Source organism: Nyctereutes procyonoides, unplaced genomic scaffold (assembly GCF_905146905.1).
Source record: "Nyctereutes procyonoides isolate TBG_1078 unplaced genomic scaffold, NYPRO_anot_genome, whole genome shotgun sequence".
In the NCBI taxonomy this organism is placed as follows: Eukaryota; Metazoa; Chordata; class Mammalia; order Carnivora; family Canidae; genus Nyctereutes; species Nyctereutes procyonoides.
Genome location: NW_026575130.1, coordinates 12,374,178 through 12,386,229, shown reverse-complemented (window position 1 = coordinate 12,386,229; position 12,052 = coordinate 12,374,178). Strand labels below are relative to the sequence as shown.

Here is a 12,052-nt window from a genome sequence, read left to right as displayed (position 1 = left end):
ACAGCTGAGCCACCCAGGCATCCCTCCATTGGTCTTATTAACATTCTTTTTACTGATTTGCAAGTACAAGCTGTGTTAAATACAATAGCCTTTGTTCCTTTTTTAGATTCTTTCAGTTTGGTTACTGCCCTGCCCAGGCCCCTTTATAATTCTTTTTCAGGTTATTCCTGACTATCCAGTTTGTTTATTTTTCCAGGTGAACTCTAGAGTCAAGTTCTTTAATTCCTCACAACATTTTGCTAGTATTTTTTATTGAGAATGCATTAAATTAATAGGTTCATTTGAGAACTACCCAAGAACGTATTATACCTTTCTGCTTGTTTTGCTCGTGTATATGTCAGTACTGTCTTAAAGATTTATTCCACATTTCTTTTTAAATCTATTCCTAGTGTTAAGAATATTTTTTCCTGTCATAGTATATTATTCCACTAAAACTTCTGACTGGTTGTTGCTTTTATATATCAAAGCTATTGTTTTTTCTTATTCAACTACTTTTCTCATAAACTGTAATAGTTTTGCAGTTGATTCTTTTTGTTGGCCAGTATACAATCTTATTATCTGTAAACGATAATTTCAGTGTTGCTTTCTAATGTTTATATCTTATCTTTTTTACTTGTCTTGGTTAGTAAACAGTGACTATTTTAGTAGTTTTTTTTTTTTGCTTGAAGGAAAAATAATCTAGATTTTTTTACTTTCATCCTTAAAATAAGTGTGATGAGAAAAACTGGGAAAATAAAGCATGACTGTACCATGAATGAGGCAGCATTCACTTTATATGATGGATTATTTATGGTTTTTAGTGCCCATTTCTCCCTGCACTCCAGTCATTTGGACTTTGAAATCTCAATCAGAATTGGTCTCAAAAATATTTTAATTAATGAGTAAATGAAGAAATGATTGTAAGATGAGCAAAATTGTATCAATTTTGTGAAACTGGATACTCTATACTAAGCACAAAAATGAACAGAGTGTTCTTAAGAAGTTCACGGTCCAGTGAGTAAACAAAATAAATTGAGTATGATATGGTCAGCAGTAAACCATATACAAGATATAGAAATAACAGAAATGGGAGTGATTGGGGCACTTGGGTGGCTCAGGGGTTAAGCATCTGCCTTCGGCTCAGGTCACAATCTCAGAATCCTGGAATCAAGCCCCACATTGGGCTCCCTGCTCAGCAGGGGATCTGCTTCTCCCTCTCCCTCTGTGCTCCCTTTCTCTCTCTCAATAAATAAAATCTTTAAAAAAGGAATTTGTTAATTCTCTTGGAAAATCAAAGAAGAAATCCTAAGAGAAGTGATACCTAAGACTTTGAGAGGAGTATAGGAGTCACTGGGCAAATCAGGGGGACTTAAGAAGTCTTTCTAGGCCAATAAAATGACAAACAGCATGGAGGCCTGAAACGATTTACCACGTTTGGGTATTTATAAGCTGTTGTTATAGGTGGAGTGTAAGCTGTGAGAGGAAGTAGGAGGAGAGAAAAATACAAATCTGCCTATGAAAAACCATTTATATCAGGCAGGAGTTCTCAGTAGAAGTAGGCAGACAGCCCCTGTGGAGGAAGACATAGAATCACCTAGAAATGACATTTTATAAATGACATATCTCACCCCATTCCATTTCCTGGAATATTGACACTAAAAGGAATTTGCCTTGTCTTTCAGGTGTGTGGGTTAAAGAGTTTGAGAACTATTAATGTAGGCAGTGTGGAGACAGCAAATCATGTTTGGGAGGATATGACATCAGATTTGTGTTGAGAACATTCCCTTTGGTAACAATTTGAAGGAACCTTGAAGGACTAGGGAGAGAATAGGCTGGGCTGGGGAAAAACTTTCTAAAAAGCTACTGCAGGGGATCCCTGGGTGGCTCAGTGGTATAGCGCCTGCCTTTGGCCCAGGGCGCGATCCTGAAGTCCCGGGATCGAGTCCTGTGCCGGGCTCCCGGCCTGGAGCCTGCTTCTCCCTCCTCCTGTGTCTCTGTCTCTCTCTCTCTATGTCTATCATGAATAAATAAATAAATCTTTAAAAAAATATTAAAGAGCTACTGCAAAAGATAAAGAAGTGAGATAATATAGGTCTGGCTACCAAGCAGCAGTGGAGATGACTTAAGGAGTATAGCGAATGGAACTGACAGATCTTAGCAAGTGATTGGATGTGTAAGGTACTAGAGAAGAAAGAAAAAAAGGAGATAATCCTTCTCTATTGCTTTTAGCATTTTGACAAAAAGAATTATTTGGGAAGGAGGTTGATTCTGTTTACTAATGCAGTATGAATTTCCCACATCAGCTGGTGATTTTGATCATGTTTGTTCTCCATGACCATAAATATTTGAGAGTTGCTGGGAAGACAAAAATAATCAGCTATTGGTTGTCACACTGAAATATGAAAATGAGTATCACAGTTTGCTGTGTCTAGGAATTTCAGCATTATGAGTGTCATGGTTACTCTCCAATATTTGTTATTACTGCTAGATATGTATTAATACATTTCATTTTCTGTTTCCATGCTCTTTAGAATTCATTCAGAGGGCAGCCTTGTGGATGGCCCCGAAGCAAGCCTGATGGAACAGGATAGATCCAACCATGTTGAGGGCAACAGACTAAGTCCATTCCTGACACCATCTCCTTCTCCCAACTGCCAGACAGAACCTCTGGCCCTAAAGCTCCAGAATGGAAGCCCATTGACTGAGAGACCTTATCCAGAAGTAAATGGAGACACCAAGTGGCAGTCTTTCAAAAGTTACCATGGAATACCCCATATGAAAAGAAGCCAGAATAGTCGCGTGAGTCCAGACTTTATCCAAGAAGGTAGAGGGTATTCCAGGTGCTTGCAAAATGGAGGAATAAAGCGCACAGTTAGTGAACCTTCTCTCTCTGGGCTTCATCAGAACAAGAAATTGAAACAAGACCAAAAAGCTAATGGAGAAAGAAATAACTTCGGGGAAAGCCAAGAAAGTAATCCAGGCAAAGGCAGCAGTCAACTAAATGTCTCCAATTTAAGCGATAAGAGAGAATCTGTGAGCTCTGTAGCCCAAGAAAATGCAGTTAAAGATCTCATCAGTTCTTCAACACATAACTGCAGTAGGTCTGAAAAACCAGAGCTTCAGATTCTGAATGAGCAGAAAGAGAAAAATGCTAACTACCGTGACAAGAACTTTACATTACTTCTTACAAACAAGGCAGTGCTAATGCCTAATGGTGCTACAGTTTCTGCCTCTTCCATGGAAAACACACATGGTGAACTCCTGGAAAAAACACTGTCTCAATATTATCCAGATTGTGTTTCCGTTGCGGTGCAGAAAACCACATCTCACAAACATGCCATTAACAGTCAGGCTACTAATGAGTTGTCCTGTGAGATCACTCACCCATCGCATACCTCAGGGCAGATCAATCTCCCACAGACCTCGAACTCTGAGCTGCGTCCAGAGCCAGTTGCAGTGGTGACTGAGGCCTGTGATGCTGATAAAGCCAGTAAGACAGCTGCAATGATAGGGACCTGTCCCTTCCAGAAACCAGAAAAACAAAAATTGCTTTTTGACAGATGCCTGTCTCGTGCCGAAAACAGTAATATCCAAGGAACCACAAAGCTGGTATCTGGTGAAGAATTCTGTTCAGGTTCCAGCAGCAATTTGCAAGCTCCTGGTGGCAGCTCTGAACGGTATTTAAAGCAAAATGAAACAAATGGTGCTTACTTCAGGCAAAGCTCAGTGTTCACTAAGGATTCCTTTTCTGCCCCTACCACACCACCACCATCACAACTGCTTCTTTCTCCCCCTACTCCTCTTCCACAAGTTTCTCAGCTTCCTTCAGAAGTAAAAAGCACTCTGAATGATGGAGTTTTGGAAGAACACCATCACTACCCCAACCAAAGTAACACAGCTCTTTTAAGGGAAGTAAAAATGGAGGGTCAACGTGAGGCACAGCCATCCCCAAGTCCTAATCCATCTACACATATACCCAACCACTCTCTGATGCTTCCAGAAAGGCCTCAGAATAATTGTGTTAACAAGAATGACATTCAGACTCCAGGGATGATGACTGTTCCAGCATGTTCTGAGAAAGTGAGACAAATATCAGAACACCTCAAGCATAACCCAACAATTCTTGGTAGCAGTGGGGATCCACAGGACCACTGCCAGCAATTGATGGGACATAGAGAGCAAGATATTCTGAAGGGTCGAGACAAGGAACAAACACGAGGCCTTGTGCTCCCAGCACAGCCTTATCTGAAACCGGGGTGGATTGAACTGAAACCCCCTCACTTTCATCAAGCAGAATCCCATCCAAAATGTCATGAGGTATCACTGCGGTCAGTTCTTCAGTATCAGTCCAACCCCTCCAATCAAATGACCTCCAAACAATACACTGGAAATTCCAGCCTGCCTGGGGGGCTCCCAGGACAGGTTTATATCCAGAAAATAATGCAGCCAGAGCATAGGCCACAGAGATACCAAGGTGAGATGAATCAAGGGCAGTCTCAAGGTACAGTGGACCAGCAGCTCCAGTTCCAAAAACCCTCACTCCAGGTGCACTTCTCCAAGACAGACCCTTCATCCAAAGCTCACATGCAGTCACTGTGCGCACACAGGTTTTATTTTGAACAAAGACCAGATTCCCAAACTGAGAAACTCATACCCCCAACATTAAAACAGCACTTGAATCCGCAGGCTTCAGAGACTGAGCCATTCTCAAACTCACACCTTTTACAACACAAGCCTCATAAGCAGGCAGCACAAACACAAACACAACCATCCCAGAGTTCACTTATCTCTCAAAACCAGCAGCAGCAGCAACAACAAAAATTGCAAATGAAGAATAAAGAACAAATGCCCCAGACTTTTTCTCAATCCCAAGGCAACAATGATCAGCAAAGAGAAGGATCATTCTTTAGCCAGATTAAAGTGGAAGAATGTTTCCGTGGTGAAAATCAGTATTTGAAATCAAGTGAGTTCCAGACTCATAATACTCAAATGGGATTGGAGCAAGGACAGAATATGAATAGTAGAAATCCCCCCTATGGTCAGGTCTTGAAATCAAATGCAAGCAAACTACAGATTGCTTGTTCAAACAATACACACCTAGTTCTAGAAAATAAAGAACAGATTGTAAATTCTGAACTCTTTGCAGGAAACAAGACTCAAAATTTGCATCACATGCAATATTTTCCAAATACTGTGACTCCAAAGCAAGATGTTCTTCATAGGTGCTTTCAAGATCAGGAGCAGAAGCCTCAACAAGCTTCAGTTCTACAGGGATATAGAAGTAGAAACCAAGATATGTCTGGCCAGCAAGCAACACAACTCCCTCAGCAAAGGTACCTGGTGCAAAACCAACCAAACACTTTCCCTGTGTCTGACCAGGGAGGAAGTCACAGTCAGACCCCTCCCCAGAAGGACATTCAAAAGCATGCTGCTCTAAGGTGGCACCTCTTGCAAAAGCAAGAACAGCAGCAAACACAACACCCCCAGACTGAGTCTTGCCATAATCAGATGCACAGGCCAATTAAGGTTGAACCTGGAACCAAGCCGCATACCTGTATGCGCCTCATGTCAGCACAGCCAGAAAACAAAACATGGAAAAAGACAACTAAGCAAGAGATTCCACCCCCAAGTTGTGACAATGTGCAGCAAAGGAGCATCCTTGAGACCATGGAGCAACATCTGAAGCAGTTTCAGGTCAAATCATTATTTGACCATAAAGCTCTAACTCTCAAATCACAGAAGCAAGTAAAAGTTGAAATGTCAGGGCCAGTCACAGTTTTAACTAGACAAACCACTGCCGCAGAACTTGATAGCCACACCCAAGCTTTAGAGCAGCAAGCAACTCCTTCTTCAGAAAAGACACCAACCAAAAGAACAGCTGGTTCTGTTCTCAATAATTTTTTAGAGTCACCTTCCAAATTACTAGATACTCCTATAAAAAATTTATTGGATACACCTGTCAAGACTCAATATGATTTCCCATCATGCAGATGTGTAGGTAAGTGCCAGAAACGTACTGAGACACATGGTGTTTATCCAGAATTAGCAAATTCATCTTCAGATATGGGATTTTCTTTCTTTTTTAAAATATCTTGAGTCTGGCAGCAATTTGTAAAGGCTCATAAAAAACCTGAAGCTTACATTTCTTGTCTTTAAATTACAGATGCTTGTGCTGTGCAAGAGAGAACTTCACTTACATTCAGTTTTTCCAAAATAAATAAATAAATAAATAAAACAATGTGCATGCTCATTTCTTCCTCTAATCAAACCCCTTAAAATGTAAAGGTATCTATTTTAGATTAATCAATCTGTTTAACTCTTTGTGTATCATTGCCTGGAGAGACACCTAGATAGTAAAAACATCTATTAAAATGAGAAAAATAACTGCTATATGCAAATTAATGTGGAAACTTTTTAATTTGTATTAATTCAGAGTTGAACATATTAGTGTTTTTTACAACATTAATTTCTAGATAAGGGGGAGATTGTCTTCAGGCTTGGTGAGTTGGGGGAAATTATAATGCTAAAGTTCTGAATACTCATGAAGTTGCCCTTCCTGCATTTATACACTTGAAATACTGTATGATTTATATTCGTTCTGATTTTACTTTCTCTTTAAAGTGTCATCTTTTTGATAGAAAGTATATTTTTTTCTTTTTTCAAACAGACACCTTTTTGTTAAAATTCAAGCTACGTAATAGGCCTGTTGGAATAGGGAAACATTTTTCTGATAGATACATATATATAAATATAAAATATATATAAAATATATATAAAGACTTTATTATAGTTCCTCAGCTTGGATACAGTAGAAGACATTTGAAAAAAAACAAATGTTAAACTGATATGGCCAGTGGTCCACCCACCTCATGTTCTTCTTCTTACAATGGGACACCACACATTTTATAGAAGAATGGAGGGAGGAGCCATACCGCCCCTTTGTGTGGTTAATACTAGGTTGCCTCAGGGGATACCTACCACACATGTCATAGATAACATTAGGTAAGTTCTAATCATCTGCAGCCTCTTCTCCCATCACCCTAACATCCCCTCCCATTCTCCATCTTTGTTAGTTTACAAGAAACTCTTCCTTTTACCTGACCCTCTCTCCAGTATTTTCTCATCATAAATTGTTCTAAAGTACTACAAATACAGTCTGGAATCAATATTCTTATTTTCAAGACACAGCAATTAAACGTTGAAGGGAAATGAGAGGAGAAAAATGTACTTGGGCAATAAAAACTGAGCCAATATCCTGGGGGTGAGATAAGACAGGAAATTTTATTTTTAATCTTTTAACATCCAAGGAACAGGCAGGCTTCTAGATAGCTATAAAAAAATTTTTTTTTCAGTTAAAACACTGGATTGTAGTTGGTATTACATATAATATATTCTAAATCCCTCACTGTGTTGTTTAGTTCCACTTATTTTGTTTAAATAATTTCTTATTCCGTATCTGAAATGTAATTTAATATATTTTTTATCCAACAGCCAGCATGTACATATACTTAATTACTTGGCACATTTTCTAATAGATCAGTCCATCAATTTATTCATTTTTAAAGAAAAAAATGTTTAAAGTCACATTTTAGGGCCCTTAATGTGCAGGTGGGGGATAAGCTTTGTGGATGTAGCCTTTATATTTAGTATAATTGAGGTCTAAAATAATAATCTTCTATTATCTCAACAGAGCAAATTATTGAAAAAGATGAAGGTCCTTTTTATACCCATCTAGGAGCAGGTCCTAATGTGGCAGCTATTAGAGAAATCATGGAAGAAAGGTAATTAACGCAAAGGCACAGGGCAGATTAACGTTTATCCTTTTGTATATGTCAGAATTTTTTCAGCTTTCACATACAAAGCAGTAAACAATTGTAAATTGAGTAATTATTAGTAGGCTTAGCTATTCTAGGGTTGCCAGCACTACACACTGTGCTATTCACCAGAGAGTCACAATATTTGACAGGACTAATAGTCTGCGAGCTGGCACAGGCTGCCCACTTTGAGATGGATGCCAGAAAACCCAAGCACGCACAAGAACCAGCCAGCCAGCCAGCCTGCCAGGCACAAGGGTGCTGGCACAGGCTGCAAACAGAGGCCCCACTCTGGCTTTCCCACTTGATGATAAAGTGTCAAAGAAGAAAGAGGGGGGAAATGTGGTATAAGAAAGGAATCATGGAGTTAAATTAACCTAGAGTTGTAAAGAGTAGTGATCTGTAAGGAAGTAGTCCCTTAGTATGAGCAGAGGGTAAGTTAAGTGTGAGATGCTGAATAGAAATAGAGATAGATTCTATTTATAGCTGCATTTTTTTTTTTACTGTCAGTCACAGGTATGCAAGTATTTACCTGAATCTACAATTAGTCCTGCATGTAGAAGACTTATGAGAGAGACAATCAATGCAGAGAGAGACTTTCATATAGGTATCCACAGATGTGAGTTGTTACTATGCTAGGGTGCCTTTTCTTTATGAGGTAGGCAGTGTTATTAAAATATAATAGGAGACATTGTGGGCAGCAAGGACATATTTTGTATCATTCTTGCCCAATTTACAAATTATCCATTTCTAAATTAGTATGTAGAAATTCACTAAATAATCCTCTAGTAGCCTGGCAGATACAGGGGATTTTCCTAAGTGCCTTTTGTTATTATCAAGTAGTAAGTAGTGCCTTGGTCATAAGGGAGAATATAATCTATCTCTAGAACTATCCTATATTTTCAAAATTGCCAGATGCTAGTTATTTGCAAGCCATCTTTAAAAAATGGTAGAGATTCTTTGAGGAACAGAGGAATAGTTCTAACTAAAATCTGTTGTGATTCCCCAAGTTTTAAAATAGCTAAATTTAGTAAAGGACAAAAATCAAATAGTATATATCTTAGAAGACTGAATTTAACAAACTTAAAAAAGTTTTGTGCTTTGTGAAATTATGTCTAAAAATAAGCTTTCCCATTTATTTTCACCCGACATATAATTTCAAAATAGTTCATTACAATTATCAATATATTTTATACCAAAGAAATACAAAGCTTAAAGTCTGTTATCCAGTTTGCTTGGCTTAGACTTATTTTTTTAAATAAATTAAACCATTCATTTCTCAGGATGTGGTCATAGAATAAAATTATGCTCAAATGTTCAGTATTTTGGTTGCCTCACTTTCATTTGCTAATTTTGTGTGTGTGTGTTTCTGTGGATTTCTTTTAAGGTTTGGACAGAAGGGTAAAGCTATTAGGATTGAAAGAGTCATCTATACTGGTAAAGAAGGCAAAAGTTCTCAGGGATGTCCTATTGCTAAATGGGTAAGTGTGACCTGACAAGGCCTTTGGTCTTGAATCTTGTGCATTTTGATTCATTAATCTAACCCTGAGAATTGGGTTACCAGATCTGAGAGTCATTTATGCTAGTTGAAATGAACGTTGCTTATATTTATTTTGTGTTAGTTCTTAAGCAAAAGGCAGATTAGTTTTTAAATCCGTTCAAATTGATAAAAGGTATAATTCTTCTTGGAATGTGAAGTTGTCCTTAATCCTTTAAATACCTTCCATTAAACTTTATATTGTCATTTTTGAAAGCTTTGAACTTTGTGAAAAAGACCTGCATGTTTTTTATGCAGCTCTAGCTTTAATGCAGGGGGCATTGCCTCTCACTGTACTGGTATAGGCTGCTAAACACTGAGCAGTTTTGCACCTGTCCTGGTTCTGACCCCAATTTCATAGATGGGTAACAAAAGGCAAGTTGCAGGTGCTAGTAAATGTTGCCCTAGTTGTGACCCAGACATGAAAAAATATGCATACATAAATCAGTGCTCTCACCTGCCACAAGTGACCCTTGTTTTGTTTTGGTTGGGGTGGGGGTGTTGGGGTGGAATGGGAACCCTCACAGGTGGTTCGCAGAAGCTGCAGTGAGGAGAAGCTACTGTGTTTGGTGCGGGAGCGAGCTGGCCACACCTGTGAGGCTGCAGTGATTGTGATTCTCATCCTGGTGTGGGAAGGAATCCCACTGTCCCTGGCTGACAAACTCTACTCAGAGCTCACTGAAACACTGAGGAAATATGGCACTCTCACCAATCGTCGGTGTGCCCTGAATGAAGAGTAAGTGAAGCCTCCCCTCTTTTTCCACTGATAGCCAAATCTGATCATTGTGTTTGGGGAAGGGAGTTGAACCGACATTTTTACATTTATAAAATGGGAACCAAAATGCTTGTTTCACAGTCGTGCAGAAGGAAGTCGTATCTGCTAATGTGGGTAATTTGAGGTGATTTCATTAACTATTTTGTACCTTCAGACAGTGTAGACATTTAGTTAGGAGCAGCTTGCTGAGTGTCTGTACTCACATGAACTCGAATATGCCATAAACTTGAAAATATTTGTGTCCACTTGCTGAAAGTGACAACTCTTGTGTACCTGGCCACCACACTAATAAGTATTGACACCATTTCTATGTTGCAGTGTCTGAAACAGAAAGTAAGTTTGGTGAGAAATTGGGATGCCTGGATGGCTCTGCAGTTGAGTGTCTGCCTTTGGCTCAGGAAGTGATCCAGAGGTCCCGGGGTCCAGTCCCACATTGGGCTCCCCACAGGGAGCCTGCTTCTCCCTCTACCTATGTCTCTGCCTCTCTCTCTCTGTGTGTGTCTCTCATGAATAAATAAATAAAATCTTAAAAAAAAAAAAAGTTTGGTGAGAAATTTTAGGATTCCCAGGTCAAGAACCTTAATGTAGCAAACATAAAAATATAAGGCTTATAGAATTTCTGTAGAAATAAACTGAATCATGATTCAGTTCAATCTAGTTTATTATTTCCACAATAACAATAAAAATTGCTTTTATATTTACTGCTACTAAATTAAAGCAAGAAATTAGTGGCTATGGACATTCATTATTTTCCAGGAATATAAACATTTAGAATAGGAGAGCAGGGGCATGCAGTTAAACATATTAAATGCATCCAAGTGCCAGTATGTTTTTTTGTTGTTGTTGTTAACCTCATCCAGTCTAGGAAGTTTAACTCTTCACTTGGAGGAATCTTCATTATTATTTTTCTTCTGCTATGCTATTCCTGTTTAACATTTTAAAAATACAGGACAATTCATAGTACTATATGGAAATCCTGCAGGAGTTATTTTACAATTATTCCTAAAATAATTTTAATTTTGCACTTCTTTAGTCTCCTTTCCTCTGTATTCACCAAACTATAATAGAGTTTACTGAATTTATGGAACTACTATGCTGCTCGTTTCAACAGCTTGTTGCTAACCTAATTTGTTCCTTTGCTGACTATTACTCTGACTGATATGGCTTTACTAACTTCATGTTAACATGGGTTTTCTCTCTGGGTCATGGGAGGTGTGGAAATCGACCATAAATAATATGTCTAGGAAAGTTACATTTCGTATATGAAAGTGTGACTTGGCTTCCTGTGGTAGTTATGATCTAAAAATTTCATGGCATGTACCTCACTGCTATAAATCCACTTTCATAAATGATGTGCTGGAAGATAGAATGCTGATTCATAACACATGACTCATAAACTCACAATGGACTACTTTAGGTATAAAATATTCAGTTTATCCTAATTTCCCTTGTTCCTTCTTTAAAAGATGTATTTAAATGCCTTTAATCAGAAAAAAAATAAAAGTCACGCCACCTTGGAATGATGTCAGTGATAGCATTTTTCTCAGGAATTAAGTATCTGCCTTGTGTTTTTTTAAAGCAGACTTCCTCTTAGACTTGATGACTTGGACTTCTAAACCACTGAAGAACTTCTTGTGAAAATAACAGTTGTTTTATTTAAATTTCTTGAAGTGTCATGCAAACTATATTTCACAGTGAAATATTTTTCACTGTATTTCACATTCACATTCTATAATTGATTTCATTTTCAGTTATTCTGTATCTCTGGTATTTTTCTCCTGGGGGCTCTTCTATAATTTCTATAAATGCTATTTCAGTTATTCTGTTATCTCTGGTATTTTTCTCCTGGGGGCTTTTTTATAATTTCTCTAAATGCTATTGCCTGAAAGGGAATCTGACATATAGAAAGAAATTCTATGTTAAGAACTTTTTTAAATTGTGTTATTT

At 38.2% G+C, this 12,052-nt stretch overlaps 1 protein-coding gene across 2 annotated transcripts in view; it reads left to right on the top strand.

Moving 5' to 3' along the window:
• TET2 (tet methylcytosine dioxygenase 2) overlaps nucleotides 1–12,052 on the top strand; it is a 125,462-nt gene that overhangs the window by 80,244 nt on the left and 33,166 nt on the right. For both annotated transcript variants that reach the window (XM_055342453.1, XM_055342454.1), the window contains exons 3-6: nucleotides 2,511–5,977; nucleotides 7,670–7,760; nucleotides 9,181–9,274; nucleotides 9,858–10,066. In XM_055342453.1, coding sequence (XP_055198428.1) covers nucleotides 2,557–5,977; nucleotides 7,670–7,760; nucleotides 9,181–9,274; nucleotides 9,858–10,066 — 3,815 coding nt within the window. In that variant the 5' untranslated portion in view covers nucleotides 2,511–2,556. The remainder of the gene's footprint in view (nucleotides 1–2,510; nucleotides 5,978–7,669; nucleotides 7,761–9,180; nucleotides 9,275–9,857; nucleotides 10,067–12,052) is intronic.